The sequence below is a fragment of the Apodemus sylvaticus genome, chromosome 18 (assembly GCF_947179515.1).
Source record: "Apodemus sylvaticus chromosome 18, mApoSyl1.1, whole genome shotgun sequence".
Classification (NCBI taxonomy): domain Eukaryota; kingdom Metazoa; phylum Chordata; class Mammalia; order Rodentia; family Muridae; genus Apodemus; species Apodemus sylvaticus.
Window position 1 is genome coordinate 32,242,592 of NC_067489.1, and position 14,857 is coordinate 32,257,448.

General features: G+C 39.1%; 1 protein-coding gene across 1 annotated transcript in view; it reads right to left on the minus strand.

Annotated features, from left to right (window-relative positions):
• Positions 1-14,857, minus strand: part of Tnks (tankyrase) — a 156,313-nt gene that overhangs the window by 62,772 nt on the left and 78,684 nt on the right. Inside the window, exons 4-5 of the mRNA XM_052162651.1 lie at positions 4,096-4,132; positions 3,283-3,358 (exon numbers count right to left, since the gene is read on the minus strand). Of these exons, the coding sequence (XP_052018611.1) occupies positions 3,283-3,358; positions 4,096-4,132 (113 nt within the window). The remainder of the gene's footprint in view (positions 1-3,282; positions 3,359-4,095; positions 4,133-14,857) is intronic.

Genomic DNA, 14,857 nt, shown 5'->3' on the forward strand with positions numbered 1-14,857 from the left:
GCAATTATGAACACATCTGAAATTGACAATAAATAATATAAAGGGTAATTAATGGCCAAAAGTTACATTTAAAAGCTTGGGAATAAGGCCACCCAGAAAGGAAAAGCTCTGGCTGAGCTCCACCACAATTAGAAACTGTGTAATAGCATGTAATAAAATGGGCAGAGACAGAAGAATTAAATAACTTTATTTAGGTGCATATATTTCTATTATAATTATTCTTAAGATCATGTATAATAATTGAATGAAGGTAGAATTTTAGAATAAAATATTTTAAAAATTGTCCTCCTTTTCTAAGGAAATAAAGTTGCCTTCTGACGTATGCAGAACTCAGGACAGAGAGAACGTACAAGAAAGGTCAGCTCAGCACAGCCTGACAAGGAAGCTCATTTTGTCTCAAGGCGGGTGGGCGGGAGCTTGGTGGCGCACACTCTTAACCCCCACCCTCAGAGAGGCAGAGGCAGGAGGGTCTCTGAGTTACAGTGAGGCCCCGGTTGTCTGGTTGTCTTCGCAGTCGGCCTGCTGGTTGCTCACTGCTTCTTCCCCTAGCTCTTTCCAGCCACAAAGTGATCCTACTTACCCTGCCCAGCCCTGCCCTGCCCAGCCCAGCCCAGCCCAGCCCAGCCCAGCCCTGCCCTACCCTGCCCTGCCCAGCCCAGCCCAGCCCAGCCCAGCCCTGCCCTACCCTGCCCTGCCCAGCCCAGCTCAGCAGAATACTTAAAATTTTCTTTCTTTCTTTTTAGAATAGGATTTCATTACATAGCCCAGGCTGGCCCTGCAAAATTTTGATCCTCCTGCCTCAGCCTCTCCAATTTGCTGGGAGTACAGGTATATACCACTATATAACTTTAAACTAAATTTGTAGTGACCTTTTGCCTTTTGATGAAAATGAAAGCAAAATACTGCAAGATAGAGCAGGCAGTCTCATTGGTGCGTCACGATTTTCAGGACTCCAGAGACTAGAAAAGCAGACATCTGTGGGAAATCAAAGTATTAACCACTTACACATTACCTAACTAGACCATCAAGTCACAGTGATAAATACAAACCAATGAAACTTACGCTTGTATATAATCCCACATACAACAGTAAGAAGAATACCAATCTCACTCTCTACACATCTCTACGCAAATTTTCCACCCACTAGTCACTGTATAAGAAACATTTCTTTCTAAAACTATCCATGAATTTACATTTCCATGGGTCTTTGAAATTTATAAACCAAGAACTGTAGTAAAACTAAGGGTAAAAATCAGTTCAGCCTTAGCAATGTTTTTGAAGAGCTTCTAAAAACAGGATTTGATTGTATCATCTGTTCTAATATGAAAGTCAAGAAGTAAAATGTTAAATAAATACTTCACTAACTTACTGCATGTGCAAACATTCATTTATTCTTTTATAATGTAAAAGCAGTTTCCCTAATTCTAGTAAACACATGAGAAATTCGTAAAAAACTATGTATCAAATATTTGAGAAACTTGTAATTTATCAGCTTGGATTAGCTCCCATGCATTCTTGGTACCTACACCAAGAAAGCAAACAGTCTCACAACCAGGGGCTTGGACACCAATCTCACTAGCACCAAGAATACTGCTTGCGGCTTTACGCAATAGGTGCATGTTAAAAAGAAATGTCAACTATCAACATTAATGCATGCCATTTTATTTGTGTTTTGCATGCAGATGACAACTGTGAATAATTCCTTATGCATTGCAATAAACCTAATAAATGCCTCTTTAATTTTCTTCTGTTGCTTGATTTAATTGGAAAAAAAATGATAGTGTGAATGCGTGAGTGTATATTTCAAATATCATTGTATTATTTCAGCAGAAATCCTTCAGTGTGGTTTCTCAGGTATGTTACTATAGAGGTCTTCCACATGAAAATAATACAGTTCTTTCTCACATTACAACTACAGAGAAATGGATTCAGAATACAAAGTTAGAATGACAAAAGATATGCTCTCTCATTCATATATTACAGATTTAATTTTCTAAATACTAGGAGACTAGTAGAAATGATTTTTTCACTCAGGGAATAAAATCATGTTTGTCAGTAAACCAGACTAAGCTGCTTCTAGATGCTCAATCCTGTGCAAAATACAAAAACCTAATAGACCAGCAGAAGACAGACACGTAAGCACCAATGCGGAGTAAGGAATCTATGGCACAAGCCATGTGGCTGATACAGAAACAGAGCCACGGAGTTCGGGTAAGAACATGGCTGGCTCCAGCTCTAAGGAAGGGAGAGCATCTCCTTAGGAGAGAAGGAGGAGGCTGTCGGATGTAAGGACTGGGGATGAAGCAAGGATGGCACTTCATCTCCTGCTACAGTAGCTGCCCATCAGCTGTCCAGTACTGAAGTGGTTAGAGTACCCAATGAATCTGGGCTCTAGATATGTCTACAATGCACAGCTCTGCTTACTAAGATGAGCCGGCCTCTGACCACCCACTGAGGTGATGCAAATAAAACATGGGGCTCAAAGTACTCATGGGGGTTAAAGTCCCTTTGGCAACTCCAAAACTCCAGGAAAATGAGCAGCTACCCTCAAAATCACTTCCCTGGAGTGAGGAGTACTACTCAGTCAGTTTGCTAGTTTAGCACAGTTGAGGATGTTCTGGGGTTCTTTCAGTCTTCTAGGTAAGTCATTGCAAAACTTTGCAGTCAATTACATATTTCATTTCATCTACATTCAGCACAGATACAGAACAGACAGCGAGGCTGCTAGCTGCACATTTTATACATTACCTTACAGTCATGACAGTGTATCTTTAAGCAGAGTATTTCTCTTTTAATCTATTTTCTTACAATATGCCACAATTAAGTTTAAAAAAAAAAAGCAGAACTGTTATGGAGATCTAAAAAAATCCTTAACAGTTTCTCACCTTTAATGGACAAAGTGCTGATATCTAGCAGATAAAATCTACCAAATAAATTAAGAATGTGTATGTCCTAACAAAGACCTGTATTTCCATCACGGCACACAGAAAGCACACTGCTCATTTTCTTCACTGAAAACAGTGTATGCAGTTCCTGTAACAAACAACTCTCAGTGTCTGACAGTTAGAGGAATGCTTACTTAGGACCCATGCCTCCCTAGCTTGATGAATCTGCCACAACCACCAGGAAGAGAGAGAGAGCATTTCATTCTACAGTGCAAAGATGCCAGGAAAAACAGCTACAAATATCTAAGTATAAACATGTATACAGACCATACTGAGCAAAATTTCATGGTAAAGCAATAAGAAATTCCTGGAAGAGGGGGCATTGTAAATAACTTACCTTCCGCCCATCACTTGCATGGCAATTCACATTTAGAGGAGTCAGTAAAGCCATTAGTTTTTCTTCATTACCACTCCTATAAAAAGGCAGTAAGTTAATTTCTGTAAAACTATAGCGCTTCTTATAAATATCTATAGCTGTTTTATAGTGGAAAGCAACAAGGTTTTTGCTTTAATGTTTAAATGTGGATCACAATGCATGTCGATCGTATTTATTTCAGTTAACATAATTCCTGTTACTGATGTGGTAGTATGGTACCATGAGTAATGTAGCTTTCTGCATTTAAAAATTTATCTACAGTCATTTTAATTACAAACGTTACAGAGAAAAAATGATCTTAAATATTAGAGCTTAAAAATACAAATTCTATAAAGAGGTAATCAATTAAATTATAAACGATCATTACTACCACCACTACAAACAACAACAAAATAAGTGAGAATTTTAGCATTTACTTTATGTCTCTCCTTCAAGCTTGGCTAGGAAAAGACAATCTTCAAAGCAAAATAAAGACATAGGCATATAAACACTCCAAGAATATCTTTTGAAAGGTTTGCAGGTACTACCTCCTCAAGATATGTTACAAATAAAATTAGACTTACAATACTCAGTATAGTGAAGGATTCTGTCATTATGTCCACTAACAATGTAAAATGAAGTACACAAAGACTCAATAGATCTTATTCACACTATGTCTTAAAAGCCAAGCAAGGAAAGAACACATTATAAATCTTTACACTCCTCTACCTGCCCCCCCAACCCATTTCCCCCTTAAATGCATTATACTTACTTAAAATGAATGGAATCACTTACCTAGCAGCTTCTAGGAGTTCGTCTTTTTTGTATTCACCTAGATGATTGCAAAATATCATGCTGTTAGCATTTGGCAGAAGACAGATTAAGAAATGCAGTAGGCAGCAAATAGAGAATTAAACAGAAGAACAGAAAAGAGAGTCCACACCCCGCTGGGTGATGGAGCCGTGACGTTAGCCAGCTTGTGAAGGCAGCATCACCAGTGCCTTGGAGACGGGCAGCAAATTGACGCAGCTTCTTGTCCAATCCTCAGATGAAATAGCTTTCTTCAGACAACCAATGAATGCTAAACCTCGAGTCCAGGAACACATTCCCTCTGATAACAGCACGCCAGCTCAAGACAATGTCCCTTCCCCCCCATTTGTATTCAGGCTGTCACAGTATACTTGCGAAGCATAATACATTCTGAGACAAAAGCAAAATAATGTGGCTCTTTAACAGTACAAATTACTAGCCTTCAAAAAAAAAATGCCACAGAAAGTTTTTTTTGTTGTTTTTTTTTTTTAACAATTAATTATCATCACTGAGCTTTGTAACAGGAAAAAAAAAAAAAAAAAAGACACCAAAAAACAAAAACCGGTAAATATCGGAACCACAGATCCTTTTTTGCCTTGATAGGGAAGGTTTGTCGACTAGAAATACGTGAACTACGTACCAAATGCTAGGCGCCTCTTGGAGGCAGTGCTCCAAAACCAAAACAGAGAGCACATTCTTAACCAGCAACAATAACCTAACCTGAGTTGTTAACCTTTATGCTTGGTATACTACATTTTACCAACAGTAAATCTTATTAAGTAGGGTCTCCGGAAATAAGCAGGCAACTAATTGTTATGCATGGGTAATTTTACTCTCTTCTTTTTTCACAACGGATTTTTCAAAACAAATCAGTGAAAACAGAATTTACAAATCTCCCATAGCAGACTTCTTAGAGCACTTAAGTTTCTTTTGCTAGCTCAAATAAAGGATGAAGAACCCTAACAACAACACTGTGTTTGTTCCTTTGATAAATAAGAAGAACAGCCAGGATTGTGATTCAGCTTTAATGCAATAACTCTGCTGGCAATATCATTAAAGAAATGATTATACAAATTGTCTTAATATGTCTTTCTGTGAAAAATAGCAGATATATACTAGAAAAAGAAGACTTTAGATGAAATAAAAATTATACCATAATTGTAAAGTATTTTAAAATACTTTAAAATTTGCAGTTAATATCTTTCTTTACATTTTCTTTGTAGTTTGATGTAAACTTGAGCTATTTAAACACAAACACTACAAAGATACCAAGGAACACTGAGCAGCTGCTTAAATCCTATACTACTATTAATGAATATTATATTGCTTGTCTCTTAAATTGGAAGTAGGCTAAAATCTAGAAACTATAACCACATTTTCAAATGGAAATGTTATTAAGGAAATCTTATACCAATAAAGTCAGTTCATGCACCCCCAATTCCATACAGTAAACTGAACAATTTCAGAATCAGAGACTTAGTCTTTTCAATTTCCTATAAACTGTAGTTCAAATGGTTTAATAATTAACTGCACAAAACTAAAATTGTATCTTCAGGCCAAAAAGGATTAAGAGTTAAAAACTTACCTTTAGTAAACATTTTTAACATCAGTATGGAAGCTAAACATACTAGAAATATGATGTTATAAAGTCAAATTTAAAACATAAAAAGTCTGAATAATTACAATCCAAAAAATGCAAATTATAGAATACATCTATTAAAAAACACTCATGGATTCAAAAGGGATATATATATATATATATATATATATATATATAATATATACACACACACACAAACACACACACACATATACATACATACCTGTATGTATACATGCACACACAAACACACACACACACATATATTTGTATGCCATGTTCAAAGACAACACCTCCATCTCTGACTTCAAGGAAGATTATCCTATTAAAGCAGAAAGAGAAGTAAGGAAATGATTATAATAGATTGTGGGGAAAATCCTATGAAATACTATTACAGGCTTATTGGCTAGTCTAAATGGGATCACTAACAGGCTAACTGTGGGCTAAGGAAGCCTTTCTGGGAGAGAGAAACTAAAGCAGCTTTTAAAGAAGTTTTAAAGAAGAAACTAGAAGCTTTCAGGTAAGGAATGTGAGAGAGAAGGAAAGGCCTGAAGGAAAACAGGAAGTGCTGGCTCTTTTTGGACAACCCAGACACCCACACACTTGCAGGACAGTGAGGGACATGAAAGGACAAATTTGAATGTGTTGAGAAAATGTTGGAGGTTTTAGCGTGTGTGTGTGTGTGTGTGTGTGTGTGTGTGTGTGTGTGCGCGCGCGTGCACACGCGTGCGCAAAATCACTGTATTTAAGTATCTTCCAGTTTACTGACTACATAAATATTCCCATCCTATACTTCACTCTGGTAAACTCTGGTTGTGAGGCAAGGCATCCAGGGCACTGGGATTAGATACCAGGCCCTGACAGCTGACATTCTGCATTATGTGCACATACCATGTGAACTCCAAGTATTTACTCCTGACATCCAAATCATGGTGAAATATAACTCCAATAAGCTAAGTTACAAAGCTGCAAAGGACTCTGGCGCCTCAAAGTTCCAATCAGTCTATGGACAAAGGTCCTAATCATACACAGCATGCAATTTTGCAAAATGCACATTTTTGAAAAAAAGAGTATTTCTTTCTGCATAGGCTGATAATAAGGCAATACTTCAAAAGAAATATGTAAGTACGCATTACAGGATTCTACTCTTCCTGTTAGAGATGCAGGGCTTTATCCAGCCTTTCTGCAATACAGTCTAGCATCCACTATCTGGTGCCCAAGGACCACAATCAGTCAACAGCTGAAGCCATTTCTCACACTCTGCCTTGCAGGAACTGGCACATAATGAATTTAGAGTCCTTTGTCCACTGACAGCACAGAGGTGCTTACTAACAGTCACAGCAGCAGTCTGGTTCATGGTAGCAGGGAAGCACGATGCTCAGGGGACACTGGCATTCCTGAACACACCCTGCTGAGGAAGAGTGCGAGGTGAGCTGGGAGGCAGACAGAGCAGGCTGGGAGGAAGAGCGGAGCGGAGCGGCTCCACCAGTTCTCCAGCACAATACAGCAGGGTAAAGGCAAGTAGGGATAATGGTTGTTTTGTTTTGAATAGTCATTATTACCAAATATTGATACATGCAAAAAGATGTGTGCCCACGCAGACACACAAATTAATGTTTTTAAAATGTTGTTGGGATGAAGGTCAAAAATAAAACTCCCCAACCTATTTCTCTGAGGAAGTCAGAAATAATCTCTTTCTTTTAGGATACAGGGAAATTTTTCCTTTGACGAAACTTACATATAGAAGCCATGATTATTGATTTACCTCAATGTTGACACTCTGAGGGGTCTTTTACTTCCAGCAACTCACAGGATCAAAGCAGACTGCTTTGTAAAAATGAGCAGTTTTGTTTTTCAGAGATAGAATAACATGGAAAGTTTATGAACATAGAAATCACAGATGTTAAAAAATAGTAAGAGACTGAAAAGAAATTCTGACCTCTCTGTTTTTACACCATACTGTGTGTGCACAGCAGTCATAGCTCACATTATACATGAAATTTAAGAAATGTAACTGAGAAGTCACCTGTCCCTACTTCACCCCATCTTACAGTTCCAGAGCAGATGGGACAAGTCACCCTCCCCGAGTCGATGGTCTTACTGGTCTGCCTAGCTTGCTCCTTGCTATGCAGCCTAGGCTGGACTTGAACTCATAGCAATCCCCTTGCCTCAGTCTCCCAAGTGCAGGGATTACAGGCATATACCACCATGCCCAGTGGTTGTCATATTCATTAGTTAATAGTCCTGAAGCAGTCAAATGAGTGTCTAGTTTCACTATTATCCATCTATCAGGCTCTGTAATTAGGCTAATCTCTAGACAAAGAATCACCAAATTTGAACCTTGGAAGACAAGATATATGTACGCTAGAGGAATGAAACCAAATTGTGAAGTATAAGAACATTTTATAAAGCAAAGAATTAGTAGCTTGAAATAATATAAACACAAAATTTCCCATCAGAACTACTCTGAAGTGCGAGCTTATAAACATGAACCACTGGGCTACAGGAAGAGCAATAAAGGAAGTTCTTCTGGGTCTACTCAAGTGATCGAGGTACTTCACATCTCCATAGCATGCTTTAATTCCTGGACTTACTTGTGTCTCACGGAAGAGCTTTGTAAAGACCTCAATCAAGAACCTCCACTACCAAGTTAGTGCGTGGACTTCCTGTTACTGAGTGCAAGGCAGCACCATGAATGGACCATTCTGAGGCTCCTAGGACTACCAGCATGCATACACAGGAAATCTGTTCTTTCAGCCAAACCCATAGCTTATTTGGTTTAGGCAATGTATTTCATTGTGTTTTGAAGTCTCAGAACTAGTTACATGGTTGTGGAAAGAACTTAGCTATATGACCAGGAAACAATCTATTCTCAAATCACTAAAGCACACAAATCTTCCAAAGCTAATCTACTACACAGAAACAAGGGTCTGAGGGATAATTAGCCTACTACTGTCATTCTAAAATCTTTCATGAATATTTCCAAAGCAAGGAATAATCTCCAAAGATCTCTGGGTTCTGAGTGCCTTGTCCCTACCACCAGAGCTTTCCATCTGCTCTGACATGGCCCCTTTAGACCTCACTCTTCTCTTACAATTCTTGCAATTGAACCTCTTAAGTTTTTCTTTCCCTTTATTGACTATCGAAGAACTGCCTCATCCCCATAAAATACTGGGGGACACTAAGCTGGAAACCAATCCTTCAAATGCCCAAGAGGACAACTATATAAAAATTGGAAATATGAACATGAATACACACAGATAAAAAGGGGAACTGTATTGTGAGGTGGAAATGGTCAGGGATGTGTTTCTCTAGGAAGCTGTTAGCCAGTGAGCCATCTATAAAGTACAGCAGATTTTAAAAGAAAATGACCTTTTAGAACACAATGCAGAGGAAAACCCCTTGGATACACTAAAAAGTTCTCAACAGGGAATAGTAGAAGGCTTCATAGGACCCGAGAGCTCAGAATGCCCACTATTTACAAGTCATCAAATGCTGATCCAATGGCAAGTGAAGTACTCTGCAATTAAATCAAAAATTCAATTATAATGTTTGCTCTGAAAAAGGAAGTAGTTTAGAAAAGTAAACTGCATATTTGATCCACTTGGCAATAGTTTTGTGCTATACTGATGATCTTTTATTATTTCTTTCCTTTCTTCTTTTTTCCTTTCATTCTTTCCTTTCCCTTTCTGGAGCTCAGTATGCTGACACAGGCTGGTCTTAGAGTTTGTGCTGATGATCCCAGCCTGACCCCCAACAATGGGTTACAGGTGTACCCCAGCAGGTGGGGAGACAGGGCCTTTTTGATGGGGATGTTTTTGTTTCTTGGGAACAGTCTCACTGTATAGCCCTGGCTGACCTGGAACTCCCTTTATAGAGCAGGTAATCCTGAAGTAACAAGACCCACTTGCCTCTGCTTCCCAGTGCTGGGATTAAAGGCCTGTGCCACCATGCTGTGCATCTAGACATTTTTCTAAGACCCACCAATGAACACTCTTTCATTTCAAGTCTGAAATGGGTGCACATAACAACCAGGTTTCACTGAAAACTATAAATGCTATAGGGAATGTTTTTAGACTACCAGGGATGCTCTATAATATGACACAAGAGTCTTTTCATATTATGTATTGATGTATATTTTACATCGTTACATTAATTTTTTTTTTCCAGAGGGAGGAGACCTCACTCACTATGTAGGCCACAGCAATCCAACTCCTGAGTGCTGAGATTTAAAAGTGTGTATCACCATGACTGGCATATTCACATTTGCAAAATACTTTAAAATTTTTAGTGTGTGTGTGTGTGTGTGTGTTGTGTGTGTGTGTACACGCGTGCTCACGCATATATAAGAATGTGCTGCTGGAAGCCCGAGAGGGGTGTTGAGATTTCTCTGGTGCTAGATAGGCAGCTATGAAGCTCCAGCATGGGTGCTGGGAATCTAACTGTGGTCCTTTGCAAGAGCAAAAAATGTTCTTAACCACTTGAATCATCTCTTAGATACTACTAAAGACAGAATATTTTTTTAATGCACCCTAAAATTTCTCAGGCTTTTGCGAAGCCTCATTTCATACCAATACTGTCTCATTTCTGTCCCTAAGGTTTCTGATTGCGTGACATGTCTTCTTTCTATTCCCCACTGCTGGGGACTGAATCCAGTGACTTGTACATGTTAGAGGACTGACCCTGAGCCAGCCCACAACGTCCTTACACTCCAAGTTCACACAGTGTCATCTAAATGGAATTACTGAACACATAAACTTTTGAGCCTAGGTTGTTTTTTTATTTAGGGTATAAATGCATTTGAAATTTGTTCTTGTCACTAAACAGAGTACGTTTTTTTAATTGTTAAGCATTATTCTATAACATAGACATATTTAATTTGATTATCCTTTCCCTAGTTCTGGTTCTTGGTACTACTGAAGCTATTATAAGCATCTATAGAAACCATTTCAAATGGACATATGGTTTCATTTCTCTTGGGCAAACATCTAGTAATGCTAATTGCCATGTTGCATTTTATTTTAAATATGTATTTAACTTTGTAAGAAGTGGTCAGCCCACATCTTTTTAAAATCTAAGAAATTAAGCCAACACACCAAATTACAAGTTCTGCCAGCACATCATCCATTTAATGTTTTCTCTCTGCTTGAAATTCTTTCCATTCTCACTGTTATTAAATTTATGTCCCTTTTCCTCTACCTTCTTAACAATAGTTCTATAACTAATCCTTAATGTCTTCAATTTCTAAATCACAACCACCACATTCATTTCTAATTTAGTCTACCCCATTGGTCAATGACGTCAAAGACAGTTCGTACATCATTAGAGAAATAGTCCCATGGGCTTCTACACTGGTTTGTAGTTCCTTAGGATTAAACTTGTCACAAGAAGTAAGGGCCTGACAATTTCCAAATAGGCGCGTCAGAAAACTCGGGCTTCTGCAGGCTGATGCTTTCAAAGGGCAAAGCATCCTGATAAAAGAAAGGACTGCAGGGAAGCAATTTTCTTTTCAAAGATAACAATATGGTTCCTATAAATCACAATGTGCTGTGTTCATATAGTCTCACAGCTCTGAGACAGCAGGCATTGCACATCAAACAGCTTCTTTTATAAAGAGATCAATTTTGCCTACAGGTTTAATCAAAAACTTTTTTTTTAAATAAGCACTATAAAATACCTCACATAAAATAATGCAAACACTAAGAGCCAGTGTTGAGTATCTTGATATTTCTAATTCTCTGATGGATGCACTTCTCTCTCATAAACGTATCCACCGTGTGTATGTAAAATTACCCACAGCCTCTCTGAAAGGCTGGCACTATAAATACTAACTCTTGGAACATCCGAGGACTACAGCAGGCTGGATGCTGGAATTTTCAATGAACTGTTACTTTAGCATTTTAAGTTGTCTGTCCTTGACAGAATTCCTTTTTGAACTATACTATATACATCTATGCATTCAATAGGGATTATCTGAAATGATGCTATATTTTTCTTGACAATCGAAGACCACACACTAGGAACAATAAAGTATCACAATAATGCAAGCTGTGGGTTTAGGAGATGAGTGGCCAAATACTTCTAGAATGCTATATATTTTGTTATTTCAATATATTTCCTTCATTTCTTCCTTTTCTCTTGGTATTATCAAATGCATTTAACTTTGAATATATAAAAATGAAGATCCTTTCTAGTGGTTCAGTTCTAGACAAGTGAGAACTGGTAGATTCTTCAGTTTCTTTTTTGTTTTGTTTTTGTTTTTTGTTTTTTGAGACAGGGTTTCTCTGTGTAGCCCTGGCTGTCCTGGAACTCACTCTGTAGACCAAGCTGGTCTCAGACTCAGAAATCCACCTGCCTCTGCCTCCCAAGTGCTGAGATTATAGGTGTGCACCACCACTGCCTGGCCGATTCTTCAGTTTCTTAACTTAAAAGAAATGTGGTAATAGGGAGATGGGTATCTTTCTAGATGGAAGAAAACAATATGATGCTGTGGAACAGAATGTGAAAATACCAGTAACTGGCAGCTGAGCACTATATGAACAATGGAAAGATGCTTGCAGAAGCTAAACACAATCTCTGCATCCCTGACATTACACCTACATTCTCACAACCAGCAAGCAGTGTCAGGATAAATAAGGATTCTTTGATTTGTACTTAAAATGTGCTGTTCAATTCTTTGTAACCTGTCTTCCTCTGTCTCATTACAGCAGGCTGGATTATGCTTCAACTTTCATTTTATCATAAGGCTGAGAGCTGTGGTACATGTCCATGACTGTGGAGAACTGAGTGAACCCCTCTACTGCAGGTATCGCTGGGCAGTGCAGGGTCTGCCTGACTTGGGAATCACTGAGGAGCTCTAACAAAGAGCATGACTGCTATGACCGAGACACTTCAAACCAGTTCAGGCTGTGGTATTATCTACCCGTGTGAGTTTGACCAAGTCTTTTAACCTTCCTCCAAATCTCATGTTTCTCAAGTTTAAAAAAAAAGAAAACTTACTTTATGGGGTTGCTCTGAGGGTCAGGGATAATACAAATAAACCACCCAATACTGTTTGACCCACAGAGAACACCCAAGATAGTAACTATGAAGAATGTGGTTCAAAATGTAAAGCACCCGGCCTTTACACTAATAACTTCTCCTTATGTGTTCTGTGCAACCCAGGGCAGCGTCTGCCTTCTCTCATTAAACCCCTTGAAAGCTTTTCAATTAAAAGGACACTTACAGAATATGAGGAACACATTCCCCACTCCCCATTATCCTTCTCAAGAATAACGTGAGTTTTTGTTTTGTTTTACTTTTTTTCCCCAGTGAAAAGAGGGTGGAATTTGATATTACTGTTCTCTTTGGGGAGGCTGTGTTTCCAGAAAGTTGTAATCACAGCAGAAGAAAAGTAGAGAAACTGATAAGACCTATTAGTAAATCAAAAGAGAAAGAATAGTCTTAAATGATGACCACAAAATGGTGAAAGCTTTCAAAGGAGGTAACCATAAGAACGATGGAAGTCAGTCTCTCTCCTTCTCTACATCAAAAGAAACCAACCCTGATATGTATGCAACGATCTACAAAACTTGATTAAGGTTCGCTATATACATTAGTCAGCATGTTAAAGCAGTATTACATTTTATGGTTACATTTAATATTTATTTATAATGTATAGGAACTTAATTTTAAAATGGAGGAAATGGACGTCTTCCCTGTTGGTAATGACTGTCTTCAAAATGATGGGATGAGAAGGCAGAGAACAATGCTTCCTATGTACGGCCATTAAACAGCCAGAAAAGTGACCACAATCCTTGCTGGGAGCGACTTGCGTTCTAAACAATGACCCTGTCAGTCTGGCATCATTCCTAGAGTGAGCTTGAGTCTTGTAATATTTCTGCACTTACACTTCTGAAACAGAGTCTCACTCAGGGACCCAGGCACATCTTGAACTTGTGACCCTCTTGCCTCTGCCTCCCACACAGCTCATGTGGTATGCCTGGAGGGCCTATCCCTTTTGAAACACAGATAAAAGCCTGGGCTAGACCCTGTAGGAAACCCCAACCTACTCTCAAACCTCTTGTGGGATATACTGTGCCTTGAGACAGCATGTAAAATTTGATGACGCCAGGGGGGTGTCTTCTACAGGTCCACATGGTTGAAGTTTGGTCCCTAGTATGACAATGTTGAGAGACCATGGGACTCTAGGATATGGGCTCAGTCCAAATGGTCCGAAGCATCAAGTTTGGCAAAGATGAATGCTAGTCTCCACAGAACATTTCCTTGGGAATGGGTTATTATAAAGAGCAAGCTTGAGCACTCCTCTCTCTCTTTCTCCATCCGGCCATCGTGCTCACGTCTGTTCCCAACACGGTGGCCTCAGCAAAGCGAAGCAGCAGGGATTGGTGACATGCTTACAGACCTTCAGAACTGTGAGCACGTTTGTTCCCTTTCTTTGAAAATTGCCCAGACTCTGGTACCTGTTCATCTTCACATCAACAAAAAAGGGTAACACAGCTAGCCGAAGGTCTGTACTGACGGCATCCAGTGATGGCATCCATTCGTGATGGCATCCAGTAAGAGGCATGCACACCCAACATGCAAGTGGTCATCACTTACTATACTATTTACTATCCTTATACTACAATAAAAGACCTTGTGTCAACTAACCAACTGGGATTGTTTTGTTTTGTTTGCTCTCTTGAGAGATCTCACTACAGAGCTGAGGCTAGCCCGGAGCTTTCACCAACCACCCCCATGTTGTGCTTGCACTATAAGCATGAGCTATAAGAACAGACATCAACCTCTTTTTTTTTTTTTTTTTTTTTTTTGGTATAGAATAGAATTTATTCAGGGTAGAGGTTGGAAATTAGTGGTTTAGTGGAAGTAGAGAAAGGCACAGAGAGAGAGGGGCGGGAAGGAGAGAATGAGAGAGTAGAGGCCGGCCATGACCACGTGGAGAGAGGGGGAAGGGGAGGAGAGCCCAAGGGGCAGAGAGGTGAGAGTGGGATGGAAGAGAGTGAAGAGAGAGCAGACATTCACCTTCTATCCAGTGACACTTTACCACCAACTATGGATGGCATGGCGGTATACAGCTTTAATCCCATCGCACAGGAAGCAGGGGCAAGCAGACCATTGTCATTCCAGAACAGCCAGGACTATATA